The 19,599-nt window shown below is 41.3% G+C and overlaps 1 protein-coding gene across 1 annotated transcript in view; it reads right to left on the minus strand.

The window, feature by feature from the left end:
• The window catches only part of MBOAT1 (membrane bound O-acyltransferase domain containing 1), an 84,944-nt gene that overhangs the window by 27,109 nt on the left and 38,236 nt on the right, over nucleotides 1-19,599 (minus strand). Inside the window, exon 5 of the mRNA XM_040432798.1 lies at nucleotides 11,849-11,904. Within this exon, the coding sequence (XP_040288732.1) occupies nucleotides 11,849-11,904 (56 nt within the window). The remainder of the gene's footprint in view (nucleotides 1-11,848; nucleotides 11,905-19,599) is intronic.

Raw genomic sequence — 19,599 nt, forward strand, 5'->3', positions numbered from 1 at the left:
GCCAATTTTATTGGTACTATTTTGGGGTACATATGATTTTTAATTGCTCTATATTACGTTTTTTGTGAGGCAAGGTAACCAAAAAATGGATGTTTTGGCATCGTTTTTATTTTTATTTTTTACAGCGTTTACCTGAGGGATTAGGTCATGTGACTTTTTTATAGAGCAGATCGTTATGCACGTGGCAATACCTAATATGTCTACTTTTTCTTATTTATTTAAGTTTTACTAATAATAGCATTTTTGAAACCGAAATAATGATATTTTAGTGTCTCCATAGTTTGAGAGCCATAGCTTTTTTATTTTTTGACCAATTCTCTTAGGTAGGGTTCATTTTTTGCGAGATGAGGTGACGGTCTGATTGGTACTATTTTGGGAGGCATATGCCTTTTTGATCACTTGCTGTTGCAATATTTGTGATATAATGTGACAAAAATGCCTTTTTTTTTACACATTTTTTTTTTTTAGTGTTCATCTGAGTGGTTAGGTCATGTGAAATTTTTATAGAGCTGGTTGTTACGGACGTGGCGATACCTAATATGTATACTTTTTCTTATTTTTTCACTTTAGCACAATAATAGCAGTTTTGAAACAAAAAATAATCATATTTTAGTGTCTCCATTGTCTGAGAGTGATAGCTTTTTTAATTTTTTACTGATCCTCTTAGGTGATTGGTACTTTTTTGTGGGGCATACGCCTTTTTGATCACTTGCTGTTGAAATTTTTGTGATGTAATGTGAAAAAAAATGTTACACTTTTTTATTTTTTTAGACGGTGTTCACCTGATATTTTTATAGAGCTGGTTGTTACGGACGTGGTGATACCTAATATGTATATTTTTTTTTTATGTATTTCACTTAGCACAATAATAGCAGTTTTGAAACAAAAAAAATTATGTTTTAGTGTCTCCGTGTTCTGAGAGCTATAGTCTTTTTATTTTTTGGGCGATTGTCTTAGGTAGGGGTTCAGTTTTTGCGGGATGAGGTGACGGTTTTATTGATACAATTTTCTGGGACATATGCCTTTTTGATCGCTTGGTGTTGCACTTTTTGTGATGTAAGGTGACAAAAATATAATTTTTTTTTTCTTTATGGTGTTTATCGGACAGGGTGGATCATGTGATATATTTATAGAGCCGTTCATTACGGACGCAGCGATACCTAATATGTGTGGGTTTTGTGTTTTTTTTCTGTTATAAAATAAGGGGAAAGGGGCTTTTTTTTCTTTTTTACTTTATTAATTTTATTACTTTATTAATTTTATTAAAAACACTTCTTCACTTTCTTTACTTTATTTATGATGTTCACTTTTGGGGGTCTGATCTCCTCTGCAATGGATTACAATACATCTGTATTGTAATGCATTGCCTGTTAGTGTATGACACAGGTTGCCTAGGAGACTCAGCCTGAGGCTGGATTCCTCGGCACCCGTAGAAGGCAGTTCCCGATGCCGTGCAAGGCATTGGGCAGTCTCTGCACGGCATCGGGCTGCCTTGTGTTGCATCAGAGCCCCGCCACAGCAGCGCGGGAACTCGATGCGATCACTGACCCGACACAAACCCCTTCTATGTCGCGGTCAGCGCGGACCACTGCATAGAAGGGGTTAATCCGCCGGCATCGGCTTTTACAGCGATGCCCGCGGATACAGCAGGGGCCCGGCTACCACGGACTGCCGGGCCCCTGCAGTGATCGCACGTGCACCGCTCCATCCCGCGCGATCACTATGATGTACTATTACGTCAAATTGTGGAAAAGCAGTGGTTCCCATGACGTAGTAGTACGTCATAGGTCGGGAAGGGGTTAAAAAGGGCAGGCCAGAGAAGAGCAATACTCCATATGTGGTCATAACCTGCTGTATGGGCACACAACAGGACTCAGAAGGGAAGGAAAGTAATTTGTCTTTTGAAGCGCAGACTATACTGGAATGGGTTTGGACGCCATGTCGAACGTGCAACACCTCTGGAGTACCAGTATAGTGGAAACCCCAATAAATAACCCCATTTTTTAAACTATACTTCCCAGAAAGATATAATTCTAGTGATATCAGATTTCTTTAGTTTTTTCCTGTTTTACTACTTTTGCATCATAAAATCACTTTATTAAAAATAAGTATTTTGCATCGCCATATACTACCATCCATAACATTTTTATTTTTCCATCAACGTAGCTGTACAAGGGCTTGATTTTGGTGGACAGGCTGTTGTTTGAATTGGTACTATTTCGGGATACATATGACTTTTTGATCACTTTTTATGTCATTTTTTGGGAAGTGATGTGGGCAAAAATTGCAATTCTGTGTTTTATTATTTTTTATTGGCTCACATGTGTTATATATGATAAAACTATTCTTAGTGTCGATACGAATAAGGAAATACCAAATTCATATAGGTTTATTTCATGTTTTACTACTTTTGTATCATAAAATCACTTTTTTATAAAAAATAATTATTTTTCTTTGAATTGACACAATACTCAACTTATTTTTTTATTTTTTTTTGTCAGTTGTGTAAAGGCTTTTTTTTGCAGGATGGGCTGTAGTTTTTACATGTACCATTTTGGGGTGACAAAAGTCGAGGTGACAAAAACGGCAATTCCATCTTTTTTTTTTTTTTTTTACAGTGTTCATCGCATGGGATAAGTAATAAGATCCTCTTATAGGCCAGCCATTTTTTTTACTTTCAATTTTTATTTCATTTTACTTATTTTGAAGTTTCACATGGGGACTTGAACATACAGTTGTCCGATCATTGGTACAATATACTGCAATAGTCATCTAACTCTTCTGTCTACCGCAGTTGCTATTGACTGTGGCATCTGAGGGGTTATATGGCTGGGATCAGAGTTATCTACGATCCCGGCCACAGCAGGCAGGTGTCTGTTATGTAACACAGCTGCTGTGCATGGAGCTGGTTCAGCTTGTGAGCCTGCTTCATGCAGTCCTCTTGCACCATGGACGTACAGTTATGTCCAGGTGTGCAAAAGGGTAAATGCAATATGGTTATGAAAAAAAACTTTGTATATTACAAAAAAATATAAAAAATCTGTCATATTTCCCAAGTCTGCATTATTTTGTCTCATTTAAAAGGTTTCTTGCTCGTATGATTGAACGGGTTGTTAAAGACAGTACATATTGATGACCTATCCACAGTAGAGGTCATCAATATCTGATTGGTCAGGGTCTGACTCATTGCACCCCCACGGATACAAGATGTTTAAAGAGGGCTGAGATGCCACCAATAGAAAGAAGTGCTGGAGCCCCTTCCAACAGCTAATCGGTGGGGGTGCTGGGAGTTGGATCCCCAACAATCAGATATTGATGACCTATGCCAGTGATGGGACCTTTTTATCCGGCCCACAGAGCTGCCTGGAGGCAGCAGGAGTGGAGATGAGCGCTTTCATTGTGGAAGCGCTCATCTTCATATTCATCTGTATCACCGTCCTCAGGACAGCGATACAGATGAATGGTGCGGAGGAGCAGGTGAGAGTCGTCTCCCTTGCCCATTCCTCTGATAGGCTACAGGCACTAGGTCTGTAGCCTATCAGAGCCCTATAGAGCGTGACACAGGCCTGCATCGCATCACTGATAGCAGCATAAGGTAAGTAAATGTGTTCATTGTTTTTAGTATTTATAGTATACTGTGGCAAAAAAGGGGAGTGGGGGCCCTATATACTGGCACAATATGGATTGGTACTATGGAGAAGAGGGGAAGCACTATGGGGGCCACTATGGAGAAGAGGGGAAGCACTATGGGGGCCCTATATACTGCCAAAATATGGGGGGGGCACTATGGAGAAGAGGGGAAGCACTATGGGGGCCCTATATACTGGCACAATATGGATTGGTACTATGGAGAAGAGGGGAAGCACTATGGGTGCCACTATGGAGAAGGGGGGAAGCACTATGGGGGCCACTATGAAGAGGAGGGGAAGCACTATGAGGGCCCTATATACTGGCACATTATGAGGGGCACTGTGGGGGCCCTATATACTGGCACAGTATCTATTCTGCGAATTGCAACAACAAAGCTAACTCCAGACTTTGATGCCTTAACAAAAAAGGGAGGCTAACAACACTGTTCCTACTCTACATACTATGTTATGTAAGAAATACATTGCTTAAAAGTTTTGTACAAAAACTTTTTATGCCTTTCTACCTTGAATTAAACTAAACCTTTAATGTTACGAAATGTAAAATTAATTTATATTAATTCACACAAACGCCCCATCCATCTACTTTTGGTCCGGCCCCAATATATGAACCCATTGTGGCCCACGAGTCAAAAAGTTTGCCCACCTCTGACCTATCCTGAGGATAGGTTATCAATACATAACCACTTGCCATCTGGGCCATTTGCCCCTTTCCTGACCAGGCCTAATTTTGCAAAACTGACATATCTCACTTTATGTGGTAATAACTTTGGAACGCCTTTATTTATCCAAGTCATTCAGAGATTGTTTTCTCGTGACACATTGTACTTCATGACAGTCATAAATTTGAGTCAAAATATTTCACCTTTATTTATAAAAAAATCCCAAATTTACCAAAAAATTTAAAAAATTCGCAATTTTCTAAATTTCAATTTCTCTGCTTTTAAAACAGAAAGTGATACCTCATAAAATATTTATTACTTAACATTCCCCATATGTATACTTTATGTTGGCATCATTTTGTAAATGTCATTTTATTTTTTTAGGATGTTAGAAGGCTTAGAAGTTTAGAAGCAATTCTTCAAATTTTTAAGAAAATTGCCAAAACCCACTTTTTAAGGACCAGTTCAGGTCTGAAGTCACTTTGTGGGGCCTACATAGTGGATACCCCCATAAAATGACCCCATTGTAGAAACTACACCCCTCAAGGTATTCAAAACCGATTTTATTAACTTTGTTAACCCTTTAGGCGTTCCACAAGAATTAACCCCTTAAGGACCGGGCTCATTTTCACCTTAAGGACCAGGCCATTTTTTGGAAATCTGACCAGTGTCACTTTAAGTGCTAATAACTTTAAAACGCTTTGACTTATCCAGGCCATTCTGAGATTGTTTTTTCGTCACATATTGTACTTCATGACACTGGTAAAATGAAGTCAAAAAAATTATTTTTTTGCCCAAAAAAATACCTAATTTACCAAAAATTTTGAAAAATTTGCAAATTTCTAAGTTTCAGTTTCTCTACTTCTGAAATACATAGTAATACCCCAAAAAATTGTGATGACTTTACATTCCCCATATGTCTACTTCATGCTTAAATTATTTTGGGAATGATATTTAATTTTTTGGGGATGTTATAAGGCTTAGAAGTTTAGAAGCAAATCTTGAAATTTTTCCGAAATTTACAAAAACTCAATTTTTAGGGACCAGTTCAGGTCTGAAGTCACTTTGCGAGGCTTACATAATAGAAACCACCCAAAAATGACCCCATCTAAGAAACTACACCCCTCAAGGTATTCAAAACTGACTTTGCATACATTGTTAACCCTTTAGGTGTTGCACAAGAGTTATTGGCAAATGGGGAGGAAATTTGAGAATTTCATTTTTTTGTCTAATTTTTCATTTTAACCCATTTTTTCCACTAACAAAGCAAGGGTTAACAGCCAAAAAAGACTGTATCTTTATTGCCCTGACTCTGCCGTTTACAGAAACACCCAATATGTGGCCGTAAACTACTGTACGGCCACACAGCGGGGCGTAGAGTGAAAGGTGCGCCGTTTGGTTTTTGGAAGGCTGATTTTTATGGACTGGTTTATTTACACCATGTCCCATTTGAAGCCCCCTGATGCACCCCTAGAGTAGAAACTCCCTAAAAGTGACCCCATCTAAGAAACTACACCCCTCAAGGTATTCAAAAGTGATTTTACATACGTCGTTAACCCTTTAGGTGTTGCACAAGAGTTATTGGCAAATGGAGATGAAATTTGAGAATTTCATTTTTTTGCCTAATTTTCAATTTTAACCCATTTTTTCCACTAACAAAGCAAGGGTTAACAGCCAAACAAGACTGTATCTTTATTGCCCTGACTCTGCTGTTCACAGAAACACCCCATATGTGGCCGTAAACTACTGTATGGCCACACAGCGGGGCGTAGAGTGAAAGGTGCGCCGTTTGGTTTTTGGAGGGCTAATTTTGCTGGACTGGTTTTTTGACACCATGTCCCATTTGAAGCCCCCCTGATGCACCCCTAGAGTAGAAACTCCATAAAAATGACCCCATCTAAGAAACTACACCCCAAACTTTGTTAACCCTTTAGGTGTTGCACAAGATTTAATGGAAAATAGAGACACAATTTCAAAATTTCACATTTTTGGCAGATTTTCCATTTTAATATTTTTTTTCCAGTTACAAAGCAAGGGTTAACAGCCAAACAAAACTCATTATTTATGGCCCTGATTCTGTAGTTTACAGAAACACCCCATATGTGGTTGTAAACCGCTGTACGGGCACACGGCAGGGCGCAGAAGGAAAGGAACGCCATACGGTTTTTGGAAGGCAGGTTTTGCTGGACTGTTTTTTTTTACACCATGTCCCATTTGAAGCCCCCCTGATGCACCCCTAGAGTAGAAACTCCAAAAAAGTGACCCCATTTTAGAAACGGCAGGATAGGGTGGCAGTTTTGTTGGTACTAGTTTAGGGTACATATGATTTTTGGTTGATCTATATTACACTTTTTGTGCGGCAAGCTAACAAGAAATGGCTTTTTTGGCACCGTTTTTTTTTTTGTTATTTACAACTTTCATCTGACAGGTTAGATCATGTGGTAATTTTATAGAGCAGGTTGTCACGGACGCGGCGATACCTAATATGTATACAATTTTTTTTTATTTATGTAAGTTTTATACAATAACTTCATTTTTAAAACCCAAAAAATGTTTTAGTGTCTCCATAGTCTAAGAGCCATAGTTTTTTCAGTTTTTGGGCGATTATCTTGAGTAGGGTCTCATTTTTTGCGGGATGAGATGACGGTTTGATTGGCACTATTTTGGGGTGCATATGACTTTTTGATCGCTTGCTATTACACTTTTTGTGACGTAAGATGGCAAAAAATACCTTTTTTTTTTTGTTTTTGTTTTTTTACGGTGGTCACCTGAGGGGTTAGGTCATGTGATATTTTTATAGAGCCGGTCGATACAGACGCGGCGATACCTAATATGTATACTTTATTTTTATTTATGTAAGTTTTACACAATGATTTCATTTTTGAAACAAAAAAAATCATGTTTTAGTGTTTCCATAGTCTAAGAGCCATAGTTTTTTCAGTTTTTGGGCGATTATCTTGAGTAGGGTCTCATTTTTTGCGGGATGAGATGACGGTTTGATTGGTACTATTTTGGCGTACATCCGACTTTTTTGATCACTTTTATTACCTTTTTTGGGAAGTAAGGTGGGCAAAATTTCCATTTTCTCATAGTTTTTATTTTTTTTATTTTTATGGCGTTCACCATGCGGGGAAAGTAATGACCGTTTTATATATCAGGTCGTTACGGACGCGGCGATACCTAATATGTGTAGTTTATTTTATTTTTTTTATTTTTATTCAGTGATAAATGTTTTGTTTTTTTTATCTTAACTTTTTTCACTTTTTTTTACATTTTTTTGACCCAGACCCACTTGGTTCTTGAAGATCCAGTGGGTCTGATGTCTGTATAATACAGTACAGTACAATATATATTGTACTGCACTGTATTTTACTTACACTGAACAGATCTATGCTTTTAGCATAGATCTGTTCAGCACCATGGACAGCAGGACGCCTGAGCAGGCGTCCTGTTGCCATGGGAACCTTCCCCGTCTGCCACAACTTCGCAGACGGGGAAGGGTAAGCACAGGGCTGGGGGGGGCTGTCGGGGGGCTCTCTCCCTCTCCATCGGGGGGCTGCAAAGGCACAGCAGCCCCCCGATGGAGAGGGAGGGAGCTCCCTGACCGATGACAGTTAACTTTTTCCATACAGCGGTCCGTACGGACCGCGGTATGGAAAGGGTTAAACGGCTGACATCTGCACAGATGTCAGCCGTTTATACCAGGGTGCCAGCAATGTGCTGGCACCCTGGTATACCCACTAGAAGCCAACGATCATTCAAGGGGAGGCGGGCGGGGGATCGCGATCCCGCCTGCCGCACCGCCCGCTTCCCGCAACGCCTGCCGACACCTTCCCGCACCACCCGCTGGCATCAAATCGTGCAGGGGTGCAGGTGGGGGTGAAAAATATTGATTTTAGGCACTCTAAAGTTTCTGATCCCCGCGGGATCAGAAACTGCAAAAAGCGCAGCAAACCGCAGGTCTGAATTGACCTGCGGTTTGCTGCGATCGCCGACACGGGGGGTCACATGACCCCCCCTGGCGTTGTGACAGAATGCCGGCTGAATGATTTCAGCCGGCATCCTGTTCAGATTAACCCCTGGGGCGCCGGAATGCCTATTTAAAGTTAGGACGTACCGGTACGTCCTTGGTCCTTAAGGACTCGGGAAATAGGGCGTACCGGTACGTCCTATGTCCTTAAGGGGTTAAAGGAAAATGGAGATCAAATTTTAAAATTTCACTTTTTTGGCAGATTTTCCATTTTAATCAAATTTTTTCTTTAACACATCGATGGTTAACAGCCAAACAAAACTCAATATTTATTACCCAGATTCTGCGGTTTACAGAAACACCCCACATGTGGTCATAAACTGCTGTATGGGCACACGGCAGGGCGCAGAAGCAAAGGAACTCCACATGGTTTTTAGATGCCATGTCCCATTTGAAGCCCCCTGATGCACCCTTACAGTAGAAACTCCCAAGAAGTGACCCCATTTTGGAAACTAGGGGATAAGGTGCCAGTTTTATTAGTACTATTTTTGGGTACATATGATTTTTTGATCATTCATTATAACACTTTATGGGGCAAGGTGACCAAAAAATTGGTTGTTTTAGCACAGTTTCTATTTATTTATTTTTACAGCGTTCACCTGAGGGGTTCAGTCAAGTGACATTTTTATAGAGCAGATTGTTACGGACGTGGTGATACCTAATATGCATACTTTTTCTCATTTATTAAAGTTTTACACAATAATAGCATTTTTGAAACAAAAAAATTATGTTTTAATGTGTCCATGTTCTGAGAGCTATAGTTTTTTTATTTTTTGAGAGATTTTCTTATGTAGGGGCTCATTTTTTGCGGGATGAGGTGACGGTTTTATTGGTACCATTTTGTGGGACATACGTGTTTTTGATCACTTGGTTTTGCACCTTTTGTGATGTAAGGTGACAAAAATTGCTTGTTTTGACACAGTTTTTTTTTTTTTTTTTACGGTGTTCACCCGAGAGGTTAGGTCATGTGATATTTTTATAGAGCTGGTTTTTACGGACGCGGCAATACCAAATATGTCTATTTTATTTTATTTTTTCTATTTTTAACATTTATTTTTTTATTCCTTAGGGCTCTTTCACACCTGCGTTCTTTTCTTCCGGCATAGAGTTCCATCGTCGGGGCTCTATGCCGGAAGAATCCTGATCAGTTTTATCCTAATGCATTCTGAATGGAGTGAAACTTTTTTTTTTTTTACCCTTTATTTTTTTTTACACTTTTCGTCCCCCATAAGGTCATACAAGACCTGTGGGGGGACATTTACTTCACTTTTTTTTTTTTTTTTTAACCCTTTATTTTTTTTTACACTTTTCGTCCCCCATAAGGTCATACAAGACCTGTGGGGGGACATTTACTTCACTTTTTTTTTTTTTTTCACTGTTGATTTCTCCTGTAACTGGGGCTGACATAGTAGCCCCAGTTACAGGAGAAATACACCCCCCAGAGAGGCTGTACAGCATAATTCAGCGCTGTACAGCCTCAATGCAGGGCTGATCGAGGTCTCTGAAAGACCTCACACAGCTCCTGCACTCTCCGGTCACGGCAGTCACATGACCGCCGGGCCGGAACAGGAAGCGCATAGCGCTTCCTGCTCTGCATACACAGCGCTCGGTGAACGATGTGTATGCAGCGATCCAGAAGGCAGGGACACCTGGGCACTGTCCCTGCCTTCTCTCTGGGTTGCCCTGCTGTCACTGACAGCGGGCAACCCGATAAGCAGCTGCACGATTAGCGTGCAGCTGCTGTTTCTGAACGGACGTTCAGGAACGTCCGTTCAGAAATAGAGATCCACCCATAGGACGTTTATATCCTATGGGCGGACGGAAAGTGGTTAAGTCTCAAACAGCCCCTTTAACTAATAATATATTTAATAACACAAGCATGTACTTTAACTTTTTAGAAACCTTTGTACACTGATACTTTATCATATTCCACAGTTGAAATATACAGGACGTTTTTGAAATATTTTGCATGATTTAAAGAGGGCCCAGCAGCTCGCCTGACATGTCTGGTTTTTAATAAATACTTGTATTCCACATGAAATAACATTGCTGGAGAATGTTTAAAAAAAAAAACGCTTAGTTTCTGGAATGTATGAATAAATTGACAATTGAGTGTTACCATTCACCTTGTACATGGTCTGACAAGGGGATGGAAACACCAAATCACCAATTTATTCATACTGTACATTTGCAGTAGGAATAACACAACTGCACAACAATGATTTCTAATAAAAGATGCTCCAGAATTGTTATTTCACAACATATACAAACATTATAACAGACATATGAAAAGTGCTCATCGGTCCTCTTTAAAGTAGTATTACAGTTTCCACAATTAGGGCTCATGCACACAAAAGTTTTTTGCATTTAGTATACTGGCTGTTTTTTTAGTTCAGTATGTGTTACTTATACTGAACCATTCATTTCAATGGGTCAGCAAAAAAACAAAACTGAAGTGTCTCCGTGTGCATTCTGTTTCCGTATTTCCATTCCTTTCAAAGATAAAACATGTCCTATTATTGCCCTCAAATCACGTTCTGTGGCTCTAGTCTATTCAAGTCAAAGGGTCCGCAAAAAAAAGGAACACATACGGAATGTACTCTGTATGTCTTTCGTGACCGTTCCGTTTTTGCGGAACCATCTATTGGAAATTTTATGCCCAGCCCAATTTTTTCTATGAAATTACTGTATACTGTATATGCCATACGGAAAAACGGAACGGAACCACTACTGAAACAAAAACCGGAAAAACTGACCCGTTAAAAACGGCCCGCAAAACACTGAAAAAGCCATACGGTCGTGTGCATGAGCCCTTAGAGTCTTCGGGGGAGGGAGAGGGAGTTTATCATGAGGGGAATATCTGAAGTCAGTTTTGCTTGAGTCTGTGTTGGCGTACTTTATGCCAGATTTATCAAATGTCTCATGTTTGATATATTTGTATTATTCTTAAACCTAACACTTTTGCCTAGAAAAGCTACTCCAGTTTTCCTACTTCATCCACCTACTGGAGCGAGATTGTGATTTTTTTTTTGCGACTTGTCGTAATGATAAATCTGGAGTGAAACTCATTGACATAGCTAACCACACCCACTTTTCAACCACATTGAAAAAATGGAGTGAGTGGTGTACACATGCAAAAAGTCACAAAACTTTTTGCACAAACAATTGTAAAAAGTCGCAAAAGCCCTATTTTGTGACTTTTTGAAGCCAGATCTTTGAAGTGAAGGCATTATAAATCTGCCCCATACTGTGTATGGACACGTCCCTATGGAACAGTATAATGCAAATTGCAAAGTTCTAAAAAACAAACCAAAAAAACAAAAACTGATGTAGAATTGTTATGTCATGGGGGATACAAGTAATTCCTAAAACAGGGGTGCTCACAGATTCTTTTTTAACAAGGTACATAATGCCTTTAACATGAAAAGCAAGCATGTAAAGGTTAGAAAACAATTATAGGAGATTTAGATTGGATGCACTACGCTCTTCAAATAAAACATGCAGCTTACCATCATGTAGCTGGAAGGCCAAAGTGGTGATTTTCTGTGTCACAATCATCAAGGGGCTGCAATCAAGAAATATGATGCTATTAGATAGAAATCTTCTACAGCTATGTCACACTCAAAATGAATGGCGAAAAACAAAAAAAAAATTCAAAAAACATTTCAATATAAAAGCTACATGCTGGTTCTTTCAATCGTGGACAATAATAGGCACAAGGAACACACAAGGCCGGTATCCGTGTTTTGAGGATCCGCAACTTGCGGATGGCAAAACATTACAGCCTTCTGAATGTAACAATGAGCTTCCTAAACGCAGAGTACGGAGGAAGGAATGCATGAACAGTACACTATACGAACACCCAAAAAAACAAACAAAAAATAAAAACATCCACATGTACTTGTGCACATCCAAACCTACAAAAAATAAAAACTTAGCGCATGCCACATCCGTGATGCACATTTGGAGTATTGGAGTATACACCAGGAAAATCTCCCATGAGATATGCTAACCTGCCCTTAGACTTTAACAGCCAAATGTACAAAAACGCAATTCAGTATAACTGTATACAAAAAAGACATACTGCACACTATCCGTTTTTGTGGCATCAGGAAAAATTTGGAGCGCACCTAATGCCTAAAAACTCTAATACGCCACTTCCATCTTTGTTGCTCAAACATTTTAAAACACAAGGGCCCAGCATTACTGATGCGTGTGCCCAGAAAAATGTCTAAAAAGGGGCACAAATTGGCATACCTAGAGTTTCTACACTTTTTTCAGACATGTTTGACAAGGGGTGGGGAATTTGCAGATTTTGCATGCAGCAAATTCTGGTGTAAGCCAAACAGTAGCTGGTACAGAGTCAGAGTAAAGTCGCTGCACCACATTTATCATCCAGCCTGAGACACCTGATAAATCTGGTCCAGGTGTAGACAGTCTGTCTAAAATCTTTAGGATTAGTAAATCTGGGGAGAAAGGACTGCAAAAGTTATCTGGGTATATTTTAGTATATATATTGCCTGTATATCACATAATATCATAGTTAGGGCCTAGCAACTTGAGGATAGTTTCACTACTTCAACATACTCCAATGAGCTTCATAAATCAGAAGAAGCAATAGCAAAAAATGAAGTTGTAGAGAAACTGGACTTTCTACCGGGTGGTCGGGTTGTCAAGGCGTCCAACACCCAGAGAATATCATGTGCACGTTCAAATTATTTTGTATAAAACTGGTGCAGAGTACTTGCTGAGACAATGGGAGTCCCAATGCTCAGATCCCAACATTCACTTATGGCTTTTTAAAGGCTATGGACACCTTATTATTGCATTGTGCTTATTTTGGCCCAAAAAAAAAATGTATACTTAGTATTTATTAAACATGTTTAGCAGTTTGTCCTCCACAGCCTTTTGGTTTTCACCGATTCTGCACACTGTTATTTCTTCTTCTCACTGAAATCTGCCCAGGAGCTGCCCTGGTGGCTTGATCTGTAGCCCTTATCTGTACTTTGCTAACAGCTCATAAACACTCATTTAACGGGGTTTTCCAGGGAATTAAGAAAATGAAAATACTTAATTACTTTATTATAAATATATTCCCAAATGCCTTTCATTAGTTATAATTGCTCGTCTTGTCTGGGGAGCAATCATTAGGAGAAATAAAATGCCCACGTCCTATTAGTACACACAAAACCTGTCCTGATCACACAGCAGGACAAGTTACTTCACAGCACAGAGCTAAAGAGCTGCCTCATCCTCCTCTCTGCTCTGCTTGTCAGGGATTATGATCCTGAATACAGCTGATAAAATGAATCTCTGTAGGAATGGAGTTCATGAGGAGACATGAAGTACAGAGAGGAGCATGGGGATGTGGATAATGAAGAGCAGCTCTTGTATACAGTCTCCATTACCACAGCCGCACTTTACCACAGTCTGTCCTGTCCGTCCTCTCTGTGCTTCATGTCTCCTCATGAACTCCATTCCTACAGAGATTCAACTGACGATCTTACCAGCTGTATTCAGGATCATGGATTGGTTTCCTGGGCACCCCTGAAAGAATCCAATGAAAACACAAACAGATCAACACTTTATACCCTGGCAGCGCCAGGGACTTTTTTTTTTAGTTTTCAATAAAGACCAATTGGAAAAATTATTTTTAGCCCAAAATAAGCAATAATAATAGAAATGACCCCCAAAGCCTTTGAACCAAAAAACCATAAATGTTATTCACAAGAAAACCCCTTTTCTATAAAGAAAAATTATGTCATACAACTGTTTGGAAATGGAGGTCCACAATACAAAAGATTAAAAAATCCCACCTTACTACATTCATTGACAAAAAAAAAAAATAACGCATCCAGATAGAAATGTCGGACTGCTGCACAACTTGGCATGCAGTTATGTTTCAAGCAGATATGTAAATGATTAGACACTGGAGGGCGTAAAAGTGCTTCTCCGCTGCCCTATAAAAGGCTCTCAGAGGCTACTTTTAGGTAGTGTACCTAATGGTGAGTGATCAATGACTCATAGACATGCCTCTATGACACACTCAAAGACATTTTTCCCAGTTGAGAGACTTTGAGAGGGGGAACATCAATGGACTGAGAGAAGCAAGATGGTCGTCTCGATGAATTGTTCATCTAGGCCATTCTGACCTGTTTGGAGTAGAGATGAACAAATCGATTCTAAAAAAGTGATTTGTATCAGACTTCCTCAACTGTGGGCGCTATGCCCAAAGGTGAAGAAGTGGCCACTTGCTGTATAATTGACAGGACAGGAATTTCCACCCAGCCCTGTAAGTCTCCTGCTTGTGCCCCTGCTCAAATTCAGCTTTGGGAGCAGCTATTGTGCAAGTGCTGCTACACTTCCAGGTAGAGGCGCATGTGCAGTAGCTGCTCCTGAAGCCGAATTTGACATTCGGCAGCAGCATAGGCAGGGGATTTGTGGGAACGATCTACAAGCCCAGCTACAATATCTGTGGGCAAATGTGCTGCAGTATACCACACGGAACCTGTATGCCTCTATGCCCAACCGAACTTCATCTCGTATCCAGGATAGAGGCAGCCCAACAGGGTCCTAGAGCCAGTGGCGTTGCGAAGGGGGTGCGGCCCACACCGGGTGATACCAGTCTGATGGGGTGAGTGCATAGGCGCGATTCCCCTTTAACACTGTGAATACTAATCAGCGCTTCCATTTTGAAAGCGCTGATTAGTACCGGAGGACCGGGAAGCGGTGAAGGATCTGTACTCACCGCTTCCTGGTCCTCTGCTGTCTGCTGTGCAGGGCTGCGCACAGCGCTCTGTGACGTCACGCTGTGCGCGCAAGCCGACAGCAGGAAGTAGAAGATCACGGGAGGTGCTCGTGAGGAGCGGCGGCGTCCAGGAGCTAGAGAGGTAAGTGTTTTATTTTTTTTATCTGAGGCTGCTGGGGGCAATCGGGGCATTATGGCCAGGTTGCTGGGGGCTGAGAGGCATAATATGGGGGGGGGGCTGAGGCATAAATTGGGCTGAGAGGCATAATGGGGGGGCTGAGGTATAAATTGGGCTGAGAGGCGCTAATGGGGGGGGGCTGAGGCATAAATTGGGCTGAGAGGCATAATGGGGGGCTGAGGCATAAATTGGGCTGAGAGGCATAGATTGGGCAGAGAGGCATAATGAAGGGGGGGCAGAGGCATAAATTGGGCTGACTCGACGAGGCAATCGCATAATGGGGGCCGAGAGGCATAATGGGCGCTGAGAGGCATAAGGGCTGATAATGGGGGCTGAGAGGCATAAGGGCTGATAATGGGGGCTGAGAGGCATAAGGGCTGATTATGGGGCTAATGAGAGGCATGGGGCTGAGAGGCATAATGGGGGCTGAGAGGCATAAGGGCTGATAATGGGGGCTAAGAGGCATAAGGGCTGATAATGGGGGCTGAGAGGCATAAGGGCTGATAATGGGGGCTGAGAGGCATAAGGGCTGATTATGGGGATAATGAGAGGCATGGGGGCTGATAATGGGGGCTGAGAGGCAAAAGGGCTGATTATGGGGGTTATGAGAGGAATAGGGCTCTTATCTGAGGTCTGATTGGGGGTCATTTACATTGGGGTCTGAGCTGAGATCTGATTGGGTGTCTGATTTGAGGTCTTATTAACCACCTCAGCCCCTATAGCTTAAACACCCTGAAAGACCAGGCCACTTTTTACACTTCTGACCTACACTACTTTCACCGTTTATTGCTCGGTCATGCAACTTACCACCCAAATGAATTTTACCTCCTTTTCTTCTCACTAATAGAGCTTTCATTTGGTGGTATTTCATTGCTGCTGACAATTTTACTTTTATTAATCGAAATTTAACTTTTTTTTTGCCAAAAAATGACATTTTTTACTTTCAGTTGTAAAATTTTGCAAAAAAAAAGAGATCCATATATAAATTTTGCTCTAAATTTATTGTTCTACATGTCTTTGATAAAAAAAAAATGTTTGGGTAAAAAAAAAAATGGTTTGGGTAAAAGTTATAGCGTTTATAAACTATGGTACAAAAATGTGAATTTCCGCTTTTTGAAGCAGCTCTGACTTTCTGAGCACCTGTCATGTTTCCTGAGGTTCTACAATGGCCAAACAGTACAAACACCCCACAAATGACCCCATTTCGGAAAGTAGACACCCTAAGGTATTCGCTGATGGGCATAGTGAGTTCATAGAACTTTTTATTTTTTGTCACAAGTTAGCGGAAAATGATGATTTTTTATATATATTTTTTTTCTTACAAAGTCTCATATTCCACTAACTTGTGACAAAAAATAAAAAGTTCTATGAACTCACTATGCCCATCAGCGAATACCTTGGGGTGTCTTCTTTCCAAAACAGGGTCACTTGTGGGGTAGTTATACTGCCCTGGCATTCTAGGGGCCCAAATGTGTGGTAAGGAGTTTGAAATCAAATTCTGTAAAAAATGACCAGTGAAATCCGAAAGGTGCTCTTTGGAATATGGGCCCCTTTGCCCACCTAGGCTGCAAAAAAGTGTCACACATGTGGTATCTCCGTATTCAGGAGAAGTTGGGGAATGTGTTTTGGGGTGTCATTTTACATATACCCATGCTGGGTGAGAGAAATATCTTGGCAAAAGACAACTTTTCCCATTTTTTTATACAAAGTTGGCATTTGACCAAGATATTTATCTCACCCAGCATGGGTATATGTAAAATGACACCCCAAAACACATTCCCCAACTTCTCCTGAATACGGAGATACCACATGTGTGACACTTTTTTGCAGCCTAGGTGGGCAAAGGGGCCCAAATTCCTTTTAGAAGGGCATTTTTAGACATTTGGATACCAGACTTCTTCTCACGCTTTGGGGCCCCTAAAATGCCAGGGCAGTATAAATACCCCACATGTGACCCCATTTTGGAAAGAAGACACCCCAAGGTATTCAATGAGGGGCATGGCGAGTTCATAGAAACAAAAAAATTTTGGCAGAAATTAGCGGAAATTGATTTTTTGGATTTTTTTCTCACAAAGTCTCCCTTTCCGCTAACTTGGGACAAAAATTTCAATCTTTCATGGACTCAATAAGCCCCTCAGCAAATACCTTGGGGTGTCTTCTTTCCAAAATGGGGTCATTTGTGGGGTGTTTGTACTGCCCTGGCATTTGAGGGTCTCCGCAATCATTACATGTATGCCCAGCATTAGGAGTTTCTGCTATTCTCCTTATATTGAGCATACGGGTAATGAGATTTTTTTTTTCCGTTCAGCCTCTGGGCTGAAAGAAAAAAATGAACGGCACAGATTTCTTCATTCGCATCGATCAATGTGGATGAAAAAATCTCTGCCAAAAAAAGAAAAAGGAGGGGAAAGGCGTCTGCCAGGACATAGGAGCTCCGCCCAACATCCATACCCACTTAGCTCGTATGCCCTGGCAAACCAGATTTCTCCATTCACATCAATCGATGTGGATGAATAAATCCTTGCCGGGATTTTTTTTTTTTATATATATACAAAGTGTTTGCCAAAGTATATGAACACCGCCACCTCCTCAGCTCATATGCCTCGGCAAACGTATCTTTTACTGCAGAGGAGAAATCTCGTCTTGCAGCGCCGCATACACCGACTTGCGTGTAATCTGACAGCAGCGCAATGCTTCTGTCAGAATGCACATCAGTGCTGCAGCTAGTGGATCGGTTGGTCCACCTGGAAGGTAAAAAAAACAAAACAAAAAAGAAAAAACCAGGCCGCAACGCAATAAATTTATTAACTGTTGAACAGAACATAGAAACTTTTTTAAAACTTTTTTAACTAAACGTTAACTTTTTTACTTACCGGTAATTTTTTTTTTGTTTAGTTTTTTTTACCTTTATAGAACAAACCTCTCCTTCCCCATGGGACAATGTGCAAAGCGCAAATCGCCCAAAGATGTGGCGAAGTACGTTATGCACTTTATCCCAGGTGAAAGGAGAGGTTTGCAGCAGCTGTGAGTAAAAGGGCCCTAATAGCCCTGTGTGCCTGTCCTGTGAGATGCAATCCCTATGCTAAGTGTACCTGTGTGTGGTACTTCCGGAAACACTCACCAAAGCATAGGGCAGGGTGGTCAGGACAGTCAGGACAGAAATAGCGGGTGTCACGCCTTATTCCACTCCTGCTACAGACACGACATTTTTTTCGGGGTGGCGGTTGGGTTGAGGTACAAGCAACGACACTGGGGAAATGTCGCTCGTGTAGACGGCTAACTACACTGGTGGATGGGGCCACGGAACCTCCTGGATACAGGAGGTTCTCGATGATCTCTTCCTGGAATTTGAGGAAGGATCCTGTTCTCCCAGCCTTACTGTAGAGAACAAAACTATTATATGCAGCCAATTGAATTAAATATACAGACACCTTCTTATACCAGCATCTGGTGCGTCGGGAAACTAAATAGGGAGCCAACATCTGGTCATTCAAGTCCACCCCTCCCATGAGCGCATTATAGTCGTGGACTGAGAGGGGCTTTTCAATGACACGGGTTGCCCTTTCAATTTGGATTGTCGTGTCTGCGTGAATGGAGGAGAGCATGTAAACGTCACGCTTGTCTCTCCATTTCACCGCGAGCAGTTCTTCATTACACAAGGCAGCCCTCTCCCCCCTTGCAAGACGGGTGGTAACGAGCCGTTGGGGGAAGCCCACGCGACTAGTTCACGCGGTGCCACAGGCGCAAATCCGTTCTAGAAACAAATGCCTAAAGAGGGCCACACTTGTGTAAAAATTTTCCACATAAAGATGGTACCCCTTGCCGAATAAGGGTGACACCAAGTCCCAGACTGTCTTCCCACTGCTCCCCAGGTAGTCAGGGCAACCGACCGGCTCCGGGGTCTGATCTTTTCCCTCATAGATCCGAAATTTGTGGGTATAGCCTGTGGCCCTTTCACAGAGCTTATACAATTTGACCCCATACCGGGCACGCTTGCTTGGGATGTATTGTTTGAAGCCAAGGCGCCCGGTAAAATGTATTAGGGACTCGTCTACGCAGATGTTTTGCTCGGGGGTATACAAATCTGCAAATTTCTGGTTGAAATGGTCTATGAGGGGCCGAATTTTGTGGAGCCGGTCAAAAGCTGGGTGGCCTCTGGGACGGGAGGTGGTGTTGTCGCTAAAAAACAGGAAACGGAGGATGGTCTCAAATCGTGTCCTGGACATAGCAGCAGAGAACATGGGTATGTGATGAATCGGGTTCGTGGACCAATAAGACCGCAATTCATGCTTTTTAGTTAGACCCATGTTGAGGAGAAGGCCCAGAAAAATTTT

Source organism: Bufo bufo, chromosome 5 (assembly GCF_905171765.1).
Source record: "Bufo bufo chromosome 5, aBufBuf1.1, whole genome shotgun sequence".
NCBI lineage: Eukaryota > Metazoa > Chordata > Amphibia > Anura > Bufonidae > Bufo > Bufo bufo.